The sequence below is a fragment of the Cyclopterus lumpus genome, chromosome 9 (assembly GCF_009769545.1).
Source record: "Cyclopterus lumpus isolate fCycLum1 chromosome 9, fCycLum1.pri, whole genome shotgun sequence".
In the NCBI taxonomy this organism is placed as follows: Eukaryota; Metazoa; Chordata; class Actinopteri; order Perciformes; family Cyclopteridae; genus Cyclopterus; species Cyclopterus lumpus.
Window position 1 is genome coordinate 24,238,595 of NC_046974.1, and position 25,679 is coordinate 24,264,273.

The 25,679-nt window shown below is 46.1% G+C and overlaps 1 protein-coding gene across 1 annotated transcript; it reads right to left on the reverse strand.

Annotated features, from left to right (window-relative positions):
- Positions 1-269: 269 nt before the first annotated feature.
- noxa1 (NADPH oxidase activator 1) lies at positions 270-25,679 on the reverse strand. Its single transcript, XM_034542550.1, has 16 exons — positions 25,554-25,679; positions 23,560-23,734; positions 22,941-23,023; positions 22,047-22,155; positions 19,889-20,023; positions 13,958-14,065; positions 13,742-13,801; positions 13,626-13,663; positions 13,376-13,514; positions 12,859-12,927; positions 12,536-12,623; positions 4,594-4,685; positions 1,518-1,678; positions 958-1,066; positions 521-644; positions 270-386 (listed from the first exon to the last, which is right to left on the reverse strand). The coding sequence occupies exons 2-16, from the start codon at positions 23,731-23,733 to the stop codon at positions 280-282; spliced, it is 1,596 nt and encodes a 531-aa protein (XP_034398441.1). The 5' UTR covers position 23,734; positions 25,554-25,679; the 3' UTR covers positions 270-279.

A 25,679-nucleotide genomic window follows, 5' to 3' on the forward strand; every position in this document is an offset into this window, starting at 1 on the left:
TGTGGTGAAGAGCTCTGTCCATTCAATTGAATTATTCCAAGTTTATGTTTAATAAATGCTTAAAGACAGTGTTTGACATCACATGTTATCAAGGAGATTGAAAAGCTTAATTTCCATTACAGATACCGAAGGATATAGAATGATGCGTGATAACATATGAGAAAGAAATATTTCCAAAGCATGAACAAGTAGGTATTAAGTCCACTTGTTTGGTTATTGTAAGTCTGTGTGCTGGTTAATAGGTTTATTAGAGACGACTGCACAATAACTCTTCTGCTTTTATAACACAGGGCTCTGGGTGATGTTGGTGTTCTCCTTGTAGGCAAAGCAGCTGGGGAAGATGCCGATATGTCCTGCACTGTGTCCCTCTAGCCACTCCTCATTAACTATGAGAGAAAAAAAACACAAAGAGAGAGCCAGTAAGGCTGGGCATGGGTTGAAGCAGTGTGAAAACATTTCAAATGATGTGCCAAACAAAAACAAAATACTTTTAAAGATTTCAAGTTAGTATGGGTCTCACCTTCACCCAAGACGTCGATGGTGTCTCCTTCGCTGAACTCCAGGTCCTCTGGGCCCTGAGCTGTATAGTCATACAGCGCCACCATCTGGTAGAGAATGGTACGGTTGTCCAGAGGGTCTTCAGTCTGAAGTAATTGGACAATGAGGGGTATGATCCTCAATTAAATACTGTAACTCTGGGTAACACAGTGTGGAACTCTTCTTTTTCTAAAGGACTGTATGAAACATATTATGATAGGGAGGGGTGCTGAACTGTATAGAGTATTGTCAAAGCTTAAATAATTGTAGAAGGTGTATTGTAAGAAATGGCAGATTCAATTTTATATTTATATACTGTGTATATATAGCAAGTGGTTAAAGTTACATTAAACCACTGCAACCGTTAAACTGATTAAGCTGAACCAATTTCAAGCCTTGATGTGTGGGATAAATCCTCACCTGGCACCACAGGGTGGCTCTGCCAGCCTCAGCCACCTCTTGCACAGTGCGGCCTGGCTCCACCTCCTCACCCAAAGGTATCAACACCCGGGATCCATGCTGCTTATATCTGATGAGAGAGAGAGAGAGGGAGAAGGAAGGTGAGGGGGAGTGGCAGCAGGGGAAATATATATGAAATTGAGAGCCTCGTCACATGGGAAGACGGAGGATAGAAAAACAACTTGAATCGTGGAAGACACAGCATCAAAGCAAGGCTCTCATGAAAGTTATTTGTTATCAACTATTGTTTTTATTCCAACAGCTAGACAAACTGCTCATGTTGTGATCAACCTTCGGCTGTCAAATATTGGTTTTGTGATGTGTTATTATCCCCATGAAGCTGTGTCTATCCTATACTGCTGTTTATGCTGCTTCCATGGAGCTGCAGCCTCAGTGTCCTGTCTCAGGTTTATGTTAGGTTGTCTTTGCCATAACAGATATTGGACCCAAAGGGTGGACAAAGATGAAAAAAATGTTTTTAATTAAAGGAGACAGACGTGGGTTGCCAGGCCTGTGGTTACCTGAGGCGCAGCTGAGATGCTGGCTGGCCCAATTTCTCTGCGATAGATTCCTTCACTTCCTGGAAGGGTATGTCCACAGGGACAGAAAGGGCCACGGTGTACGTGTAGTGGACCTTCACCACCACAGAGCTGGCCTCTGTTCCCTGAGCCACACCCACATGCTGGGGAACAAGGAGCAGGAACATATTGAAACATTATATAAATACAACTTTTAATCAAAATCTAAATCTTGTCCAATCAGTGTGAACAGTTTTTAAAAAATTTTTATTATGCAATAATAATTACAGTATTACTTTACTAGCATTACTCCTGCCCCTATATTTCCAATTATTAGTAGTTATAATACTAAAAGGAATTATAGTGCTAGTCGTAGCTGTGCTGGAGGTTTTAATATTTTACAGGGACAGGCTCAGCTCAAGTGTTTTTGAGTCCATGACCCAACCCTCCACTCGAGTGTCATGTAATCTCTCCTCTCTCACCACTCATGACCTGTCTACTCTCTACTATCCACTATCAAAATAATGGCAACAATTTACCTTATAACACAATGCAATAAATTACCGAAAGAAAGTCAGCATGGGACCCATGCCGACTTTCTTTCGGTGGAAGAAAAAAAACAGCAGTGGAATTCTGTGCTCCAGAATCGATGAGCTGTTTACACAGATCGGTTAACGTTCTGGAGGACTTCTGAAGACTTCTGGAATATGTATAATTTTAAAATTAAGTAACTATACCCTTTTTTTATACCACGTTGTATTGAGCACACAAAGCACTTCAAAAAACATACTATCTGCCTGTCTGTCTGCTTTCCTTGGTTGTATTGCTGGAGACCCCATTGACTGCTTTGTCGAATTTGGTGTAATCTGGATAAAATACATTCAACATTAATACAATTTGAATAAAGAGCACTGTGCAGCAGAGGGGGCGGTGCTTCAGGGATTGCAGTGCATAATGTGGTCTGTAGCAGACAGACAGCGGTTCTTTGACTGCAGTTCACTTTAGCTGCTGGTTGCTAATATTCAGTTTATTTTATATAGCCCAATATCACAAATTACGAATTTGCCTCAAGAGGGCTTTACAATCTGTACACATACATAATGCTATATTCGATCCGATGTGAGGTCCCAGGACCTCACATCGGATCGAATATAGCCTGCTAATGCTAATGCTACATTAATGCTGCATAAGGTTACACGCCAACTTTTCTTCACTTCCCTGGAGTCATCGAGCATATAGTCTACAGGAACACTCAAATTTAATTTTTTTTTCATAATAACTGCCAGCACTAATATTATTGCTGCTGGCCAAATAACTCAGCTGTAGAGTGGGTGGAGCGGGGGTGTGGTTCAGGGAATCAGTCTCAGCTGGGGCTGAGGGTTAATCAGCCTCAGCTGTGGTTAATCCGTCTGTCTCTTCCCAATAAAGAGCAGGAGGGACTGAGAGGCGAGAGAGAGAGAGAGAGAGAGAGAGAGAGAGAGAGAGAGAGAGAGAGAGAGAGAGAGAGAGAGAGAGAGAGAGAGAGAGAGAGAGAGAGAGAGAGAGAGAGAGAGAGAGAGAGAGAGAGAGAGAGAGAGAGAGAGAGAGAGAGAGAGAGAGAGAGAGACCGTCACTGAGCCTGTATGGTGATTGTTGCAAATAAAAGCATCGTGAACTACATCGAGCCGTGTTGCTGCCTCTATTTAAGTCTGCGACTCACCGGGCAACTTGAGAAACTTGTTACACTCCATTAAGCCATGCCCAGCCGCCTGTGCAGGACTGTGGGTCCCACTGGCCAGCTAATGGCCGCTGTTGTCATACTGTGTTTAAGTTATGACGGATAAAGCAGTCTTAACCCACGCTATCCGGAACCGTCCAGTTCCCCCTGAAGTTAGCTCTATCAGCACTGTTACCATTGTTGTCTAACTAAAGATATCAAAGGAGTTATGTCTACCTGAGCAGAGAAGGAAGGCTCCCTCGCTCTGTGTGCGTTGTTATCAGAGCCCCTCACTGTTTTATTCAGCCACACATTGCTTTTAGTGCATTTTAGTGCATGTGAGCATACCCACTGACAAATCTATAGCAGTTTGGGGCCCTTTTAGTTGGAGCCCCAGGCCCAGGTTGCCTTCCTTGCCTTAGTGTATTTGATTGGCGTTTGTGACCATGAGGAGCTGTAACTCGTGTGTGTGACTCAACTATGTCATGTCAGGTGTGTTTGCTGAAGACCAGAGGAAGCTCACTGTCGAGTGTGGAGTATGAGCGGTTCTTCAGAAAGCTGCAAACAGCAAAACCAAAGGCCAAACATTCAGTTCTGAACAGGCGTGTCTTAAACAGGAACTGCACTTGACTCTACTAAACCTATTTTTTCCTATGTCTTTTTCTTGATGCAAATCTAGAGATCATCATATATAAATGAAAAAATATTTACATTGGCCATCACAAATAAATAAGATATATAGATTATACAGATCAGGATAATTTAGACTAAATCAATTGTACCGTAATAATCTGTGTGGCGTATGTTCAATGTCACAGCACTATAAAACTTCATCAAGCCTCTGCATTGATGTCACAGAGACTAATATCCGGTTTTATTGGATTAAACTAATGATTAAAGTGATTAAATAAGGATGCTATCTGTCTGTGGCAGATTTTGTTCAAGATGCAGCAAGTTGCCATGGTTCTCTCATTATGGGCTAGCAGATATTACATTTTCCTGATACACCTTGGTAGAAAGAAAGTGTTATGTTTTGGCAAATAAGGAACAGGAAGTCCAGTAGTTATTTCACATATATATATTTTTTCAGGTCAGAAAAGATTATTTATATCCATAAATTTATTTATATACGTCTGCCTCCTCTGAGCTTTATAGTGACTTAATCAAGACACATCAGCATTCCCCTTACAAAGCTGTTTCTTTACAAGTCCACACAACCCTCCTATATTTGGATCAGGTGGAAAGAGGAGTGTGTGTGTGTGTGTGTGTGTGTGTGTGTGTGTGTGTGTGTGTGTGTCATCATGCAGTTGGATGTGCGAAAAAAATAACGTTGATGTTATTCTACCTTTCAGCTGGCACAGATGAATCAGAGGGAGATATTACCTGTTTGTTGGCTGCATTGGCTGTGTACCTGGGAGGCTCTGAGGCTGGCAGCGGTACGTGGGTGGCAGTGTTATAGGATGGAGGTGGAGTGTCTGAGGTAAAACGCATTGCAGGGGAAACACAGTACAGGTACAGTTTGAACACAAACAATCCAAGCCTCATGGTTAGGTAGTTAGATGCTCTCTGAGTCTGTTCCACTATGCATTACAATGTAATGTATAAGCACATACAATTCTTGGGGGGAAACACTACTCAATATAGTCATTCTGAAATTGATTGAAAGATAATGGATATCAGCCTACTCGTCATCAAAATGCCTTTGTATGTTTTCTGGTGTCATAGAAGTCAATAAAAGCAATTTGGGCTTAAGTGTCTAGCCCATATATTGACATGGACAAGCAGGGTTTGAACTGCCAATCTTCTGATTGAAGGACGACCCGCTCTTGCACTTTACGCAGTGTGTAATCTGAAAGAGCAAGGAAACATTATTTGTTTGTCCAAAGTGGGGCCGGGATAGGGCTTTGTAGCTGCCAGGAATATTTGATGGTTTGTGGACTTTCTGGTGGAATTTAGGTAAAACAGATCAGATTTTTTTCTTAAAATCTCCAGCTAAAATAAAAATACTATTCGGATGTTTGTTAATGAGTCTGCTGATGACATCAGGTAAACATTGTCCATTGACTTTGACTACGTTTGACACTTCCTCTCTTAAGTCTTGCGTTTTGCTCTACAGTCCGCCCGTCAAGTGCAACAGCTTGATTCGGGATGTTGTGATGAAGGCAGGTTCTGTTAAGATGTGTGTCTCTAATTCCCTGTTGCTTTATTAGCCTGAGTCTTATTTCATCCATCTTATTGTCCAGCGAGGAAATGAGCTAGGAGCAGGCTGAGTAGAGGAATAACCTTAGGTCCAAGCTGTTTAGTCCTCATCCCTGCTCTCTTCCCCCTCTTCCTTGGTCAATCACACTGATGGTGTTCTGTTCGGCAGAAGAGAGAGTTACCAGCCACCGCATCTGCATGTGCCACCATTGCCACAGCAATTGTTTGCTCGGTTACAGAAAATACAATACAGTATAATTGTAAAAAAAGGCATTGTTTAACTTCTCCGCGAATCGCTACCTTAACGTGGTGGAGGAGTTTGAGTGGCTCAGTGATCCTGGGAGCTATGTCTGGGGGATTAGCCCCTGGTAGGTTATCCCAAGGCAAGCCGGTCTCGAGGGAGAGCCCAGACTAAGAGAGGTTAAAAGAAAACCTGATGGTAGCCCACGGACTTCAGCTACCTCACCTGGACCAGGGAAATAGGGGCACCCTCCCGGAGCCGGACCCAGAAGGGGAGCTTGCTGGCGAGCGTCTGGTGGCTGCGCCTTCGCAATGGGTTCGGGCTCAGCCCGAACAAATAATATGGAGCAGCCACCCTGTGGACTCAACACCCGCAGGGACAAGCATCGGGGTCGGGTGCTATGTAGACCGGGCGATGGGCCGGGGAGGGAGCCTGGGCGAGCTGATCGCCGGCAGCATAGACTAGCTCTAGGGACGTGGAACACCCCCTCGCTAGCAGGGGAGCGTCACACCCATATCCCTGGCGGAGGAGGGTGGATAAGTTCCGCCGTGAGATGCTGAAGGCGCTGGACATTGTTGGGCTGTCTTTGCTGACATGCCTTTTCATTGTCGCATGGGGGTCGGGAACAGTGCCAGGACTGGCAGACCGGGGTGGTGGTTCTTAGAGGAGCTCGGACATCAGGAGTAAACTTGGGGTTGAGCCGCACAATATATCAATATATTACCTACGCTAAATGCTAAGCTATGTAACTGTCAGATCTGAATTGTGTGTACACAGCTACACTGCCCTTTTTACATTGGACCCTATTGGGACAGAATGCTACCAAATATATATATATATGACCCGGAGGTGGCAAGAAGACATTTCCAACCTCATTTAATGATCCAGGTCGAGCTGTAAGGCCAGAACTAAGTATTGTGTATTATTTTAGATCTTGTTAGTTTACTTATTTATTATGCTTTTTTGATTACTTTTTGATTTGACTTTTTTACTGATGCCTCCTGTAATACTGCAAATGTCCTCACTGTGGGACTAATGTAGGATAATCTTTTCTTATCTTATCTTATCTTTCTTATCTCTTTACCTATCCGGCATGTCTTATTTGAAATATATAACAACATACTAAATGTCATCTTGATTGTTTTGGGTAGTGAAAAGAATGACTGAGACTCCACAATAAAAATGCCATTCACACTAACATCTTCATGTATCTCAACAAAGACAATTCATTGTGAGGCACTTCATATTATGAGAAAAACACGATTACTTTAAATCCCACAAATGGGATTTAAAGTTAAAAAAAACCAGACCAAATATTTAGTTCTAACTAAACTCAGTCTTAGAACCTGTCTCTTTTGTTGTAATTAATAGTAAATGACATCACTCTTTTCAGAAAACCTCTTCAGAGAAATTAGGGATCCATAAAATAAAGCGAACAATGAAGTTGTTTAGAAGTCCTGCTTAGAAACCAAATGTTGGCTATTTGCGCTGTGTTTTCAGAGGAGCGAAATCTTGGCAATAAACAACAAAATAACTGTACATAAAAAAATAAGGCAACCATCTAGTGAAGATGAAGCTACAGTGCTACAGAGTACACATACAAATATATGACTCTGACCCTGGAATGTACTGTTATGATAAAGAAGTGTTTACTGGAGCAGATCAGAGGAGAGAGTGTCAGGACTCAGCCAGCCGGACTCCCTCCTCAGCCCATTCACACAGTGACACCCGGTATCTCAGAGCGCGCTGCCAGGGAGCTACGGGCTTGGAGGCGGGGACAAGCCAGGGGCGCTCCAACTCACACCTGAAGCCACTCAGCTCGTCCCACGGCTGCAGCTCGTCAGCTCGTTGTATTCGGGGGGATAAAGAGCAGGACTGTCTGTGCTGACGTTGCGAGTTCGTGCCATGATGTCCGTGGACTTTCCTCCTTGTGTCGTCACTGAACTTTCCCTCGTGTCTTTGCTGACTTTTTTTGCGTGGAGTATTTTCTTGGATTTTTTGGGGTTTGATGTTCGATCACCCGTGGACTAAGGGGACACTTTGAGTTTTTTGTGTTTCTTTTCTAAGCGACTTGTTGTGCTCAATAAACTACGCCGTGTGTTCGGCTAGAACTAAACCTTGCTGTTGTCGTGCGCTTGGGGTCAGAGACAAACCATAACAGTACGAACTCGCCATGACGACCCCAGCCGACACAGAGAGTGGATTGTCCAACTCTGTTCAGGTTGCCCTTAGTAGGCAGCTGCATCTGACCAACACCCACTCTCACCAGCTGGAGGCGGCCTCCATTGCCGTACAGAACCTCCAAGCCCAGGTCCAGCCGCTCCACGCTTCTGTGGAGATCCTGACTCGTCAGCAGGCGGCATCGGCAGACCAACAAGCCGAGATCCTGCTACAGCTGCGGGCGTTGACGATGGCCCTCACCACCCAGCCGCTGAACCAGCCTGTGAACCCGCCCCCTGTGTATCCCTCTCCGGTTAACCCTGCGGTTTCCAACCCAGTACCACGGGAGCCTAGCCTCTCCAGCCCACGACCGTTCGAGGGCGATTTTGAGACTTGTGCCACCTTCATCATGCAGTGTGAGTTGGTTTTCGCTCACCAGCCTAGCAGGTTCACCTCTGACACCGCTCGAGTCGCGTATGTGATTAACCTGCTCGCCGGCCGGGCAGCCCAGTGGGCTACCGCTTCCTGAGCCATGGGTGCCAGCTTCTGTCTCTCCTATAGGGAGTTTGTGGCAGAGCTACGTAAGGTGTTCCATCATCCAGCCAGTGGTCAGGACCCCGGTGCCCGGTTGAGCAGTATCCAACAGGGTGGTGGCAGAGTGGCGGACTACTCGGTGGAGTTCAGGTTGGCCGCTGCGGAGAGCAGGTGGAACGATCCTGCGCTTCGGGTCACCTTCCGGAGGGGGCTCAGCGAGGCGGTGAGAGACCAGCTAGCCACACGGGAGGAGTCCTCTTCCCTCGATGACCTCATCAACCTCGCCATCCGCATCGATGGACGCCTCTGTGAGAGGAGGCGGGAGCGAGTCCTCCGGGGATCCCTTCCCACCCCCCACAGACCCAGCACACAGGAGAGGACCCTCGCCGTAGCTCAACCTACTCCCCCTACTCCCGTCCTGCCCTCATCACAGACGACGACTGGCGAGGAACCCAGAGTTCGCTGCCCAGGCTAACATCCCGCTAGAAGCACTGGAGGAGCCCGTAGAGGCCTTTGCACTGTACAACCGCCATCTGGCCCGCATCACCCAGAGCACCCGTCCCATCTCCCTCACTGTGGCGGGAAACCATGTGGAGAACCGCAAGTTCTACCTGATCCAGTCCCCACTGGCCCCTGTGATCCTAGGGCACCCCTGGTTTGTACAGCATGAGCCACACATTGCCTGGTCCTCTGGGATGATACTGGAATGGAGTTCCTCCTGTCACGCCCAGTGTCTACAGGCAGCCCCCAGCCCATTACCCCGACCAATCCCCAGTGCCCCTTCCCCGGACGTTTCCTCTATTCCTCCGGAGTACCACGATCTGGGGGAGGTTTTCAGCAAGACCCGGGCTCAGTCGCTCCCTCCACATAGGCCGTACGACTGTGCAATTGACCTCCGCCCTGGGGCTTCCCTTCCCAGCAGTCGGCTGTACAGCCTGTCTATTCCGGAGAAGGCTTCGATGGACGAGTACATATCGGAGTCAGTGGCAGCAGGGCTCATTCGGCCGTCGTCCTCCCCGGTGGCAGCGGGCTTCTTCTTCGTGAAGAAGGATGGGGGCCTCCGACCCTGTATTGACTATCGCCAACTGAACGACATAACGGTCAAGAACAAGTACCCCCTCCCCCTCATGAGTTCCACCCTTGAGCCCCTCACCCAGGCTACCATCTTCACCAAGCTGGATCTCCGGAGTGCCTACCACCTGGTTCGAATCAGGAAGGGGGACGAGTGGAAGACCGCCTTCAAGACACCCCGAGGTCACTACGAGTACCGGGTAATGCCGTTCGGCCTTACCAACGCCCCGGCGGTATTCCAGGCGCTCATGAACGACGTGCTCCGCGACATGCTGGACGAGTTTGTGGTCGTTTACCTCGACGACATCCTGGTCTTCTCCAGGACCCTCGAGGATCATGTCCAGCACGTCCGCCGGGTGCTCAAGCGTCTCCTCCTTAACCGGCTCTTCGTCAAGGCTGAGAAGTGCCGATTCCACTCAACCTCTGTCGACTACTTGGGCTTCGTTGTGGAGAAGGGTCAGACTCAGGCCGACCCCCGCAAGATCCAGGCTGTGGTGGACTGGCCGAACCCCACGTCGCGAAAGGAGTTGCAGAGCTTCCTCGGGTTTGCCAACTTCTACAGGAGGTTCATCCGGAACTACAGTGTCGTGGCGGAACCTCTCACCAGGCTGACCTCTCCCTCCCAGCCGTTCATCTGGTCCCCAGCTACCGATGCTGCGTTTCTGGCTCTCAAGAGGAGGTTCACCAGCGCCCCAGTTCTACTCCATCCCGACCCTAAGAGGCAGTTCATTGTGGAGGTGGATGCCTCGGACACCGGCTTGGGGGCGGTTCTTTCCCAACGAGCCGTGGGGTATCAGAAGGTTCATCCCTGTGCGTTCTTCTCTCGCCGGTTCCTTCCTGCTGAGGAGAACTACGACATCGGGAACCGGGAGTTTCTGGCAGTGGTAGCTGCTCTGGGGGAGTGGCGCCATTGGCTGGAGGGGGCTGAGCAGCTGTTCACCATCTGGACGGATCATAACAACTTGACTTTCATCCGGGCGACCAAGCGTCTCAATGGTCGACAGGCTCGGTGGGCCGGCTTCCTCAGTCGGTTTGATTTTTCTCTGACCTATCGTCCCGGTTCCCACAACATTAAGGCGGCTGCCCTGTCCCGACTACACCAAGGGAGGAGCCTGACTGCTGAGGAGTCAGTTCCCATCATCCCCAAGGGCAAGGTGGTTGGCATGGTGCCCTGGGGCATCGAGACAGTCGTGAGACAGGCGTTGCGCTCCCATCCTGCTCCGAGTGGCGTGCCCCCACGCCGTCTGTTTGTTCCGGAGTCGGTCAGGTCCCGAGTGCTTCAGTGGGGACATGCTAGCCAGTTTGCCTGCCATCCTGGCGTCCACCGCACCTTCACCTTTCTGGCTCGCCGTTTCTGGTGGCCTACTATGAGGAACAAGGTAAAGGACTTTGTACTGGCCTGCCCCGTTTGTGCCCGCAGCAAGGCCTCTCATCGGGCTACTGCAGCCCCTTCCAGTTCCTAGCCGTCCCTGGTCCCACGTGGCATTGGACTTTGTGTCTGGACTTCCGCCCTCCCAGGGGAAGACGGTGATACTAACGGTAGTGGACCGTTTCAGTAAAGGGGTGCACCTGGTGGCCCTCCCTAAACTCCCTTCGGCGTTGGAGACGGCGGACCTCCTGACGAGCCACGTGTTCCGGCTTCATGGTCTCCCCCAGGACGTCGTCTCGGACAGAGGACCCCAGTTCATCTCCCAGGTATGGCGAGCATTTTACAAGGGGTTGGGCGCCTCTGTCAGTCTTTCCTCTGGTTATCACCCACAGACAAACGGACAGACTGAGAGGATGAACCAGAGCGTGGAGTCTGCGCGCCGTTGTGTGGCAGCCAGGAGACCATCCTCCTGGAGTCGGTTCCTCCCCTGGGTCGAGTACGCCATCAACTCCCTGGTCAGCTCCGCCACCGGCCTCTCCCCCTTCGAGGCGTCTCTTGGTTACCAGCCGCCGCTCTTTCCTGCTCAGCAGTCGGAAGTGGCAGTTCCCTCCGTGCAGACCCATCTGAACAGGTGTCGTCGTATCTGGGAGGTCACCAGAGCTGCCTTACTCCGAGCGGCTGAACGTGGCAGCCGAGGAGCCAACCGTCGCCGGAACCCAGCTCACGCATACCAACAGGGGGCAGAAGGTTTGGCTGTCCTCCAAGGATCTTCCCCTGCAGTCAACCGCTAAGAAGCTGGATCCCCAGTTCGTTGGACCCTTTGAGATCACAAGGGTGCTCAGTCCTGCAGCGGTGAGGCTGAGACTTCCAACCTCCATGAGGATCCATCCAGTGTTCCATGTGTCGCGAATTAAACCTGTCTCCCACAGTCCCCTGATGCCTCCTGCCCCAGTTCCACCTCCCCCTAAGATCGTAGATGGGCACCCTCAGTGGAATGTTCGCCGACTGATGGATGTTCGCCGACGAGGACGTGGGTACCAGTTTCTGGTGGACTGGGTGGACTATGGTCCGGAGGAACGAAGCTGGGTGTCCCGCCAGCTCATTATGGACCCAGGACTGTTGACTGACTTTTATCAGGCCCATCCCGAGAAGCCTGGCAAGTCGCCAGGTGGCTCCCCGTAGAGGGGGGGGGTATTGTCAGGACTCAGCCAGCCGGACTCCCTCCTCAGCCCATTCACACAGTGACACCCGGTACCTCAGAGCGCGCTGCCAGGGAGCTACGGGCTTGGAGGCGGGGACAAGCCAGGGGCGCTCCAACTCACACCTGAAGCCACTCAGCTCGTCCCACGGCTGCAGCTCGTTGTATTCGGGGGGGATAAAGAGCAGGACTGTCTGTGCTGACGTTGCGAGTTCGTGCCATGATGTCCGTGGACTTTCCTCCTTGTGTCGTCACTGAACTTTCCCTCGTGTCTTTGCTGACTTTTTTTGCGTGGAGTATTTTCTTGGATTTTTTGGGGTTTGATGTTCGATCACCCGTGGACTAAGGGGACACTTTGAGTTTTTTGTGTTTCTTTTCTAAGCGACTTGTTGTGCTCAATAAACTACGCTGTGTGTTCGGCTAGAACTAAACCTTGCTGTTGTCGTGCGCTTGGGGTCAGAGACAAACCATAACAGAGAGGGTGAAAAGGTCTTTAGACGATTTTAGAGAAAGGAGAGTGGGAGGACCAGGAGGACTGTGATCAATGTTTTACCTCGAGGAGGAGCTGCCAAGCTGGGCTGGGCCTGTGGGCGAGAGGGTGGCTTGAGTCCAGGTGGGAGAGGGATCCCACTGGGAACTCTCTGTGGAAGAAGACAGGTCAGGAGGGTCAGCGAAACAACATTTCTTTCTTTGGAAAAACCATGCAGGTAATTTATGCAAAGTAGTCTTGTAAAAGGGATCTTTTTAATCTTGTAAACAAATGTTTTTTGCTGTTTTGTGAAGCAAGTGGTGTCATTTAATCTCAAAACTGAAGCCCAGTTTATGTTGTCATCATAAAGTGTATTTCTACATTTACATAGTATTACAATACATTACATTCTCCTTTTTGCCTTTGGGTATCTTCACATCAGTAGGATCAAGCAGGGACATTGGCAGAAGTCCTTTCTGAAAAAAAGGACTAAAAGTCAGAAACTAAAATATAAAAGACACTAAATGACAGTGAAATGCAGTTTTGTCACAAGCCACCTCAGTATTGTATCTGCTAATTCTGAGTTTTTGTTTTTGCCTCATGGAGGCAGCAGAAACCAAGTGTGAACACTACATTGACATATCATCAGCTTTAAAATTGCTATGACTAACTTGATAACTCTGTTTACACTCTGGTTTGGTTTCTACCAACTCTGTAGTTGCTAAATGCTCCACGTCAGTCTGTGCAGGTAGTAGGGCGGGGTCTGACCCAGATAAGCAGTGAATGAATCTGAAGTGACTTCCCTCAGAGCTTAAAGGATTTTTCTCAGAACATACAAACCCCAACACAACTTTATCATATTGATCTAGAAGATTCCCCCTCTCATGGGCTCATTATAGAGTCATAGATTCTCTCTCTCCTCACCTGTCCATCATATATGACAGTTGCCAATCCATCCCTTCCCTCCTCGCCAAATAAAAACACCATGGCCCCTCCAGGAATGGTCAGTTGTCCTGGGCCCCGAGCCATGTAAGGCATCCGCATGCGCATGTATCGAGAATCCCTTACGGGTGGTCAGAAGAGAAAATCATAAATCTACAAGCATTAATACTGAAATGTGTCGTTGAACAGCTCTGGTTCATACTATTTTTATGTGACTGGTGATAGTACTCACTGAGCTCCATCCACCTTGGGTTCATAGAAACCAGGTTTCTGTGGTGAAGACAAAGTGATAGTTAGCAAAGAGAGTGACAAGAACAACAATCATACTGACTCTGTGATCCTTCTTACCTGCAGCCTCAGAGGTTCAAAGCCTCCGAAGTCATCATTGGGAATCACAGAGGAAATCACCTGCCATCAGACCAGTAGTACATCACATCACTACAACATTATGGTAACATTTTCTCTCTCACTACTATAAAGGTGATAGTAGCCACTGGAGTAGTTCAAGCATCTTATCATCCAGCCATGTTACAGCATTCAGCATTCATCATCACTTCACTATACCTTTGCTTTGCCCAGGAAGTCTCTTTGCTGCAGCTGCTCCACGTCCTGTTTCCTGGGACGAAACACTACATCCTCAGGCACCAGGAGAGGAGCCAGGACCTCCTCCTTCTGTTATTAAAGTCACAGCAAAGCCCATGATTGTGTGTAGGAACTGTCTTTCCCGAGTGGCTTTCTAGATTTTTTCATTCTAATCGGTCAGTCAATATATTTAAGAAAAGCAGCTCCGACCTAAACAATCCGCATTTGTTTTGCAAAACAGTTGGAAATAGTTTTTATTAGAATAGCCATATTAACTATTGCAGTGAAGATCTTAAAAATTGTGACCTAAACTAATCACTCGAAGACACGATGAAATGGCCCCTCTATGATTATGTTGAATCTGGGTTTTGGAATGGAAATGAGAATGAACACAGTGAGATATCATTCTAGAGTCAGTAGTAGTGGTGGTCTAAGAGCGATGGTTGACCCCCAGTAAATCTGGGAGAGGAAAAGTGCTCCCTCATTACCACCAACCCTAACTGCTCTAGTGGAGCAGGTCGGACTGGAGGGTGAACTGGCAGATGATCGAGCTGATGGGTGGGATTCTTTAAAATGTGTGAAAGCTGGTGGACAGGAGGAGTCATACCGGCAACCCTGCGCTTAACGAGCCACAGTCATCACAGGCTGGAGTTTGATCCACTTCAGATAAAATTAAAGTGCAGTGGCAGGGGCCTGACAGACAGCAGTTATCTTTCCTTATATCTTTTATCCAAGTCATCCTTCAATCAGTGGTTCGATCACCGGTGTTTCTAGTTCATCTTTATGTGTCCTTGGGCAAGACACCAAATTGCTTGAAAATGACTAGGTAGTCTTGATGGGGAGATGGCTCCTTGCATCAGAGCTTCTCCCATCAGTGTATTATGTATCATAGGTGAATGAAGACATGTAGTGTGAAATGTGCTTTGAGTGGTCGGAAGACTAGAAAGGTGCTATATACGTATAATTCATTGACCATGTACTTATACTCACTAGCTCAATAAATAAACAGCATCATGTAGACCTGCTGCTGCATAAACCACTTGCACTCAACATTAATGGGCCTAACTGGAGCTGTGTATTCCTATAGACCTCAGTAGTATTGACTTCATGAACTTCTTCAAGGAAAAGATTCCTATAATAATTCCTTATTATCAGGCTGCTCTTATACGTCTCTTAAGTCCCTCCAGCTGCAGCAACTAAGAAAAGAGATCACATTACTCCTGTATTAGCTGCTCTGCACTGGCTCCCCCTCCATAAACTTTCATTGTTATGCAGATGACACTCAATTATATCTATCCATCAAGCCAGAAGAGACCAACAAGCTCGCTAAACTTCAAGCATCTCTTAAAGAGATAAAAACATGGATGACCTGCAACTTCCGGATGTTAAACTCAGACAAAACTGAAGTTATTTTACTCGGCCCAGAACAGATCAATTATCTGGTGATGTGGTTTATGTAGATGGGATTGCCCTGGCATCCAACACCTCTGTAAAGAATCTCAACGTTATCTTTGATCGGGACTTGTCTTTTAACTTCCACGTGAAGCAAATCTCAAGGACTGCATTTTTTCATCTATGCAACATTAAAAAAATCAGGCACATCTTGTCTCAAAGGAATGCAGAAAAACTGGTTCCTGTGTTTGTTACTTCTAGACTAGATTACTCCAATTCCTTATCATCAGGCTGCTCTAATAAGTCCCTCCAGTTGATCCAGAATGCTGCGGCTCACAAAAACTAAGAAAAGAGATCACATTATTCCTGTATTAGCTGCTCTGCACTCGCTCCCTGTAAAATCAAGAATTGCATTAAAAAATCTTCTCCTCACCTACAAAGCCTTAATTGGTGATGCACCATCATATCTTAAGGAGCTTGTAGTACCATATTGCCCCACTAGAGAGCTGCGCTCACTAAATGTGGGGCTACTTGTGGTTTCTAGAGTCCTAAGAAGTAGGATGGGAGCCAAAACATTCAGCTATCAAGCTCCTCTTTTATGGAACAAGCTTGTCACGGCTCGGCCGTGACTCTCGTCCTTTTCTCTCTTTTCCTTGTTTGTCCCCTGTTACGTGTGTGTGTGTTTCTCGTGGGTGTGGCTTCCGGCAACTGGCAATAATCTCCACACCTGCACGTCATCTCCGAAACCTTTCTCCAATTAAATCATCAAGTCCTCCCTGTTAAAACACCCTGGCTTCCCTCTCTCCAGTTGCCAGATTATTGCACCATTTCCAGTGGTACTTCACTGGCCTCACTAAGACGTACTTGCATTTTCTTGTGATTTCCTGCTAACCCCTGTTCCCTGTGCCCAGGAATCTCGTACCTGCACTTCCGCTCAGCCGCCGCCGCTCACGCCACCTCACCACTCCATCTACGCTCTCCCGATTCTGTACAATAAACTGTTTACTTCCACCCAACCTTGCCTCCCCGTGTCTGTGCTTGGGTCCTGCACAACCGAACCCTCACAGAATAATCTGGCCAAACATGGACCCAGCGGGGCGCGGAACCCCCTTGGCCAGGTGCTAGCCTCTCATGGCATCATGCTTGGTCGTCACGAGTCAGCCCTCCAAGAAATATGGGCCGAGTTACGGAATCTCAACTCCAGTGTGGCTCACCTTACTGCCCGACTGGACCAAGTCGACGCTCACACGGAATGTGCTGGTACTCCCACCATCGAGGTCCCGGACCTTACGTTAGTCCCTCCCACTTACCATGAACTAGGGGAGGTGTTCAAACAAGCAGCGTTGCCCAAACACTGCCCCCACATAGACCGTTATGACTGCGCCATTAACCTGCTCCCAGGCGCCCCCTTACCCTCTAGCCGTCTCTTAACCTTTCCCGCCTGGAAAGAGAGGCTATGGAGAGCTACCCTCCTCCTCCCCTGTTGAGCTGGGTTCTTCTTTGTAGTCAAGAAGGACAGCACGCTACGCCCCTGCATAGATTACCGTGGTCTTAATGAGATCACCGTTAAAACAAATACCCTCTCCCTCTCCTTGACCCTGCCTTTGAGCCCCTCCTCAAGGCCACTGTGTTCTCCAAACATGGACCTCCGTAATGCCTAACATCTCATTCGGATCCGGGAGGGAGACAAATGGAAAACAGCCTTCAAGCCCCTGGGCCATTTCGGTATCTCGTCATGCCTTTCGGCCTCACCAATGCCCCTGCAATTTTCTAAACTTTAATCAATGATGTCCTCCGTGACATGCTCAACCGTTTCATCTTTGTATACCTGGATGATATCCTCATCTTCTCCCGCAACATGGAGGAACACACCCAACACATCAGGCTTGTGTTGCGCCGGCTACTGGAGAACAAGCTTTTCGTCAAGGCTGAGAAATGTGAGTTCCATGTGACCACCGTCCAATTCCTTGGCTTTGTCATTCAGCAGGGCCAGGTGAAGGCAGATCCAAACAAAGATTCAGGCAGTGGTGGAGTGGCCCACGCCCCACCTATCGCAAACAGCTACAGCGGTTCCTTGGGTTTGCTAATTTCTACAGAAGGCTCATTCGAGACTACAGCAAAGTAGCTGTTCCCCTCACGCAACTCACGTCCACTGTCTCCGGAGGAAGATTCTGCTTTTACCACCCTGAAGAGGATATTCACTTCTGCCCCGGTGTTCATTCACCCAGATCCCTCTCTACAGTTTGTGGTGGAGGTGGATGCCTCTGATTCGGGGGTCGGGGCTGTCCTCTCTCAGGCGGCCCTTCAGGATCAGAAGCTACACCCATGTGCCTTCTTTCCCCGGCTTCTTTCACCTGCGCAGTACAACTACTGGTTGGAGGGAGCAGAGCAACCATTCATAGTTTGGACCGACCACAAGAACCTCTCTTACCTTCGCTCCGCCAAGAGGTTAAACTCCCGCCAGGCTCGATGGGCTTTGTTCCTGGGTAGGTTCCATTTCACCCTCACCTACCTCCCTGGTTCACGTAACACCAAACCCGATGCCCTTTCCTGTCAGTCCACCATGGTGAAGCCCACCATCGAGTTTGAGACCATCCTCTCTCCCTCCCGTGTGGTGGTTGCGGTTACATGGGGAGTTGAGTCTCTCGTCCGAGAGGCCCAGTGCTCTTACCCGGACCCAGGCAATGGTCCCCCAAACCGTCTGTTTGTGACTGACACTGTCCGATCACAAGTCTTACAACACCACCATACTAACAGTCGTGGACTGTTTTTCCAAGGCGGTCCACTTCATTCCCCTCGCGAAGTTGCCATCAGCCACCGAAACTGCTAACCTCCTGGTCCTCCATGTCTTCCGACTCCACGGCATTCCCCAGGACAAAAGCCTTGTCAAGCCCTAGGTACCACCGCCAGTCTCTCTTCGGGATACCATCCCCAGAACTAACGGCCAGACGGAACGGGCGAACCAGGATTTGGAGACGGCATTGCGTTGCGTCAAGGCTCGCCACCCGTCCTTCTGGTCCACACACTTGCCGTGGGTTGAGTATGCCCATAACTCCCTGATCAGCTCCGTCACAGGCATGTCCCCTTTCATGGCCCCTTTCATGGCCTCCTTGGGATACCAACCACCCCTGTTTCCAGACCAGGAAGAGGAAGTGGCGGTGCCCTCTGTTCAAGCAGGTCTTCGTAGGTGCCGGCGGATTTGGAAGGAGGTCTGGTCTGCGCTCCTCCGTTCAGTTGCTCGCTGATTCCCTGCACCCGCCTATCGTCCTGGTCAGAAGGTGTGGCTCTCTTCACAGGACTTGCCACTTCAAATCGAGTCCTGCAAGCTGGGACCCCGCTTCATTGGACCCTATGAGGTGGATAAGATCATCAATCCCTCTGCGGTCCGGCTCAAACTCCTGTCCGCATTAAAGGTACACCCAACCTTCCATGTCTCCCTACTCAAACCAGTGTCCTCCATTCCACTGTCCCCTCCTTCAGTTCGGGGGGCAGTAGACTTAAGACTTTCCTCTTTGATAGCACTTATAGTAAGGGCTGGCTCAGGTTTACCCTGGTCCAGCCCTTAGATATGCTGATGTAGGCCTATAGACTGCTGGGGGATACACTGAGCTCCTCTCTCCTCTTTTGCCTTATGGATGAATTCACGTCTCTTCATTTCTTCATTGGACCTGGCTGTGTCTGAACCTTCCCCCTGCTTCCTGCATCCTGCCCCTGGCCTCCTTCCTCATTGGCCCTGCCTCCTTCGTGCCTCCTGCCTCAAGGGCCTGGCCTCATGCCTCATTGGCACTGCCTCTTTCGCGATGCCTCCTGCCTAATGCCTAATGCCTGCCTCTGTGGCCCTGCCTCCTGCCATGGCCCTGATGATGCCACTCCTCTCTACCTGTTTACATGGATTGTGGAAATCTTAATCGTGGTCAGTGCCTACTACTCATTATTCATAATTTCTGTCATATTCATTGAATGTGTAACACTGTCCATTCTGTACACATGACATCTATTGCTTCTGTCCATCCGGGGAGAGGGATCCTCCTCTGTTGCTCTCCTAAAGGTTTCTTCCCTTTTTTTCTCGGTGAAAGGTTTTTTGGGAGTTTTTCCTGATCCGATGTGAGGTCCTGGGACAGGGATGTCGTATGTGTACAGATTGTAAAGCCCTCTGAGGCAAATTTGTAATTTGATATTGGGCTATATAAACTGAATTGAAATTATACAGGCAATTTGTGGAGGATGATTGTGATTTTAGGCTTTACAAAATAAACTGAATTGAATTGAATTAACTGATATGAACACCAGCATGACCAAATGGAACACAGCCAATGATTCACTGTTTTAGATGAAGTTAAAGTTTCCATTTCATTGTGTTTTAACAGAAGTGAGGACAGACACAACGTTTCTCACTTTGGAGAATCATCCTCATCTTCATACATACATAAACAGTGCAGGGGCAGTTTAAATTTGAAAATTCTGTCACCAAAGTCTGACCCATGTCCTTTTAAGTCTCTCTGGAAAAGTTTCGGCACCCACCAGGACACTGTCCAAAGCCACTTCTATGTTTCCCCCTCGACCTCCTCCTCTCTCCTGGGAAGCTGACAGCAGGACCTCCCTGGCCTGCTCCCACTGACCCATCCGACAGTACACAGCTGCTGCATTATATAACACCTAAGGGACAAAATTCACATTTGTGTTATTTTTAATATTGTGTGAACTTCCTTATTTATTGACCATTATTTAAGCAGCATCGGCTATCGAACTAACTAACTCACACGTAGCAGAAAACATTTGCATTTAGTAGGAACTAAACAAGTAGGCAATACCCCAAACAGACATTGTTCATTATACAATGTGAATAATGGCAAATTAATTATACTTTGTGCAAAGACCGATGTGGCATTATGTATCGTTTTTTTATTGTGTCACAAACTACCTTTGTGCTGTCTCTTTCCATTTTGTATATATTTAAGTTGTTTGGTCAGTTGTTAATTTGTTCTATATATATGTTTTGCATTATTGTTTGTATATTTTGAACAAATAATTATTTCAATGTTTTGTTTACATGTGATGCATTTCCTTTTGAAGAGACAGGATTTTTGATTGGATAGGAAGCAGAAAGGCAGGATGGTTTAGGGATGTCTTTGTTTATTCTTCCCAAATAGCAAATGTACAGACTGTACAAACTGTAAGCAAGCTAGCTGGCAATGTAGATCAATCTAAGATAAACAGACTACATACTGTTTATCTTAGTATCGCTGTTTTAGCTTGTTTGTAATTCACTATCAGCCGATATTTCATTCTGTGTTTGAGTTGTCTTTGATTGAAATAGATTTATCTTTTGTTTACATGTTCATGCTTGTTGAACAGATGTATTGTGTGTTTATTACAGATATACAGATGTATTAGCTTTTTACTCATGAATGTTGTATTGCACAGTTCTTGTGGCAGATATTTAAAGACAAGATTTGTACACCTAAGGCTTAAAAAACACCAGTAATGCTGGGGCTTATCAATACTCTAATAGTAATTATTATAACTATTGTAATGTAGCATTTGGGCCCGTTAAATAACAGGTTTCGGAACCCATCCCTACCTTCAGGAAACGTAAAAACGGCATAGGTTCTTTCTCAAGACAGTGTTTGGTTTGTCCGTTCTGAACTGCTGTAGAAACATGGAAGTGGGAGACAACCCGCTCCCTATGTAGATATAAATGGCTATTTCAAAGATAATAAAAACATTACAATTCTTAGTTTCAGGTGATTATAAAACATGGTTATGAATATTATATTCTGTTGGAAAAATAACTGCGACCTTACAGATCACATAATGTTTATGTTTGCTTTAGATCCTTCCTTCCTGTAGAAGTTGCACTTTATATGTGACTTATTTTCTGAGGTCTCAACCAGCATGTTGGCTGCTGCACATAGCCGACATCAACAAAAATAAAAGGTGCACTCTTAGAGATGCCCACGTACGACCACCTTTGCTTGATATAATTATCAACTGAGGCAAAATATGACAGGGTCAGATGTCTGTGATTTATGTGAAAACCGTGCCACAGAATTTTTTTCCCCTCCACGTTCCCTCCTTAGTTACGTACAATATCGCCTGACATAGGCCATGTCCGCTCCACTCTTAAAACACCAGCACAAAGTATGTTGTTATGGCAACAAATACCCTGTCAACTTAAATTTAAGTAGGATTCAGATGGATATGTTGGTCTTTCATATCATATTAATGGGGAGGTGTTTCATTTTAGCTAACCAACCAGGTTAGCTAAAATGAATGAGTTAGTGGGGAGGCAATATAATTCGTAAACAGAGTGAAACAAGGCAAATACACTGCATAATTTGCATCATACCAGAGTTGACTATTTCTGAAGATGGGATGGGATGGGATTTCTCAAACTGGTGATTAGCCTTTAAACCCTGGGAGTAGCCTGTTAGGTGGACAACGTTGGAACTGACTGGCTGCATACACAGGTGCATTGTCTTATCTGCTCTGTGAGAAATATGCAATGCCATGTATCCTCTTCTTCGGCCTCCATCAATGAGGCTTTGTAAGCTTCCAGGTGTCTGTGACGTTTGTACTAAACAATGGAGGTGATGACAAAGCACCGTTTGCTCTGGTTGCATTCCTCAGTACTGACAGACATTATGGGATTGTCTGTGTGTGAGGCTGAATGTCATACCTGCCAGCTGTAGAGTTTGAATCGCAGTCCCAGCTGTCTGTAGTCAATGACCATGTTTCCTCTCATATGCTTCTGTGCCCAGATACAGTCTGAGAGAGCCTCCTCCAACCTGAAGAGACAGACAAAGAGACACGCACAGTAATGGATGGACATTCTTTAAATGCTGGATCTATAAAAGATACACAATAACCCAACATTGTGGTTTTTAAAAAGGATTGTTATGAGTCAGACCTTTTTTTTGTCACACAGTTATTTGGTCTCCACTGGCAACCTCACGGTGGTTAAAAGTCTTCAGGAAGTTTCTCTGCCAAGCAAAGAAATACTCCGACACATAACCTCCCATAAAACCCCAACGGGTCATTTGTACAAATCACATTCTGATTAGTGAGCTTTGGAGGTGCTTGGAGGATTGTCAGGGCCAGGCCTGCTGCCTGCCCCTGTTTTCTGAGATTATGCCACGCTAACCTAACCAGCTGCAGTAGCTTCACAGTTACAATGCAGATATGTCAAAATGTCAAACCATTTCTTGATACATCCACAGTCTAACTACAAAGTCATCCAAAAACAATCCCTTCTATCTGCGTTCTATCAAATTAAACTGCCTATCTTTCTTCAACTGATAGCCCATTTGTTTGAAAATAAGACTACCTGTTTGAACCGAAATTACATCACATAAAGGAAGCAAAACCATTTCATTTGTCCTTCAGAGCTAAACTATGCACATGTTAGAGAAGGACAGCTATCATGGCAGGATAAAAGCACACCCATCTTCTTTTCATTTCCCAAAATTCCCATGAGTTAGTTGTGTTAACAATAGTTTTAAAAATCACATTGTCTCTCTTTGGTTTATTGTAGACTGTAAGTCAGTCTTTAGGAAAGTGTGCTGCCACCTACCTGTCAATCTGCATCATCACTGCTGCTCTCTGAAAGAAGCCAACAGCAAGACGTTCATCTTTGGCAATGGTGAGGTCTAAAGCCTGGACATCAGACAAGTTGTTGTTGGACATAAATGGGTGAAAGTGTTACAACATGCTTTCTTTTGTGATTTTCAGACTGACTTTCTACAGTAGAAAATGGCAGATAGAGTGAGAAGCAGCTGCTGACATTCCACTCTAACAATGGCACTAATGGCTGACGTGTATCGGCAAGATGGATTTGGACTACCTTGTAAAAATCATCTGCTCTTACAATGATCCTGCAAGTCTGCAACTGTTTATATGAATGATTCACTCCAGATGCTTTTGAGGTAAATCAAAAAGGTCTTCCTGATAAACCGAAGAGCTATTGTCATGTTGTTCTTATGAATGGTTTATCTTCATCTAAAAGCAGAAGACAATTATTTATTAAACATTTAAAAGTCCATCAGTTATAACACATACACCTTGATCAGACATTGCACCAGAAACCGTTGGTCTGTTTATTATGAGAGTTTGAATCACTTTAAAGAATTGACAGACATTTTAGGGCCCGCATCCAGCTTTCCATTATCCTTGAGTACAAACAACACACTGACCTTCAGGGCAAGGTCCAGCTGTCCCAGAACCAGGTGAGCTGAGGCAGCGTTGAACAGAGTGTGAGATGTTGGTTCACTGATCTGCTCGAGTTTGGACAGAGCTCCTTGCCAGTCCTTGGTGTCCACTGCCTGCACCGCCTCATGCCACAACCGCAGTAACTCAGTGTAAAGCATTCTGAACCGTGGAGACAGGAGGAGAAAATACAGAATAGATATAAATATACAACAGAGGATGTCCATATTTGCTTTTGCACTTAAAATAGATCCTAGATCGTAATACAGAAACAAAGATGAACCTCTGGCTCATGTATTAGAGTGATAGTAAACATAAATCATTGATGATGATAAATTACATCTTTGCTGAAAGAATACGTATCATTCTAATTGTTTTAGCCATTTATTTGAACATGTCTTAGGATGTTAAACTACTTCTATTGTACATCAAGGGTGCAAACAACAATAATAAAGTTTGGTTGATTTCATTTATAATCATTGTCCATACATCTAAGTTCTGCTCTGTGGCAATAACTGATCCTTATCACTGTATGTTTGTATCGTTTTCTGATTAATTTAGTTTTCTTTCTTTTTTTCATTTTCAGATGCTTTTATTAATTAATCCCTATATATTTGTTTCTAATACACATATTATAAATTAGATACAGATATGTAAAAAAATTGCAACAGATAAAATAAACGTTAAAAGAATGTAAATTGCATGTCTTCGTAAATGTAATAGTTTTTTAGCATTTACATACAATATATATATATATAAAAGTCAGACTTTTTCTGTCATCAACATTACTACATTGTAACAAACTGGTCAATACTGAATTTTCTATTGAAATAACAACTTTTTGTGACTTTTTCAAATAAAAAAATTGCATTCAATTTCAAGTAAACTATTGCTTCATAATAGAAAAACAAATAAAATGTGCAATCAGTTTGTTAGAACAATGCAAACAAAGTTCTATCTGTGCAAAACATAACTAATACTTGGCAAAAGAATTGCTTATTGTTGGTGCAATTAACCTGTTTTGAACTGAATATCTTTTCAAGATAATAGCAATAAAGTGCAACCTGTGAAAAACTAAACAAAACAATTCAAATAGTTGTCAATAAAGAATTTTACTGAGTGTTACACTGCCTTGCACAGGTTGCACTGCCTAACGTGCAACCTGTGCAAAACAAAACAAAATGTGATATGTGTGAGCCATCACGTTTCATCAGTGGCTGCAATGTGCCTGCTTGCCTCTACAAATCTTTTTAAAACGGGGTTGCAGGCTTGATATGTCCACCCTCTGATCATGCTCAATGTTGAGCTTAGATCTGTATTTTGTTTTACGAGGCGACAGTAGAAAAGCCGATCTCACCAGATTGGCTTTTGGCAAAACGCCAAGAATTGGCGAGTCGCCATCACGCATGCGCAACATGTTAACGGCGTAACGTAAACATTTACACGAAAGTACAGGCATTTCGCCATGTATTTGTTAATGATTTATGTCCGTGTACTTTTTACTTTTGTAATATGTGAAGTTCTCAATAAAGTTATAGAAATAAACAGTATTTGAGTTTGAGAAATACTGCTTTAGAGGTTGCTTAAGTGTAATTCTTAGACTATTGATAATCATAGGCCTGGTTGTTATATGTGTGGATTACTGGATTTGTCTGGAAAGTTTATTAAATATAATAGGCACCAAATCAGGCTGACATACTTTCTGTATATGTATGCTGGATCAAAAACAAATAAACACATCCTGTTTACTGTCTGATTGTAATAATGAATTCATACACATTTATAGAAGAATACAACTGAATGAATAAGAAAAGAGAAACCTACAGAGAAACTGAGCAGTTGTTAATCAGTAACATCTTGCACAATTTGACTGGAATACTTCCTTGTACCTTAGCATGTGCCTATCTGCACATATTGTTCAGTTGAGTTAATACAAGCTGCAGTTTATCAGAGAAACTTTAAGTGTCCTCAGGCGGCTTACCTTTTGCTCCTGAATGAGAGTTCAGTCAGTGTTCGGTGTTCAGTCAATGTACCAGCTGTCCTGCTACCTTGCTACACTCTGCGAACGTGAAAGTGAGAGTGAGTTAAACAGGCCTCCTTCGGAGTC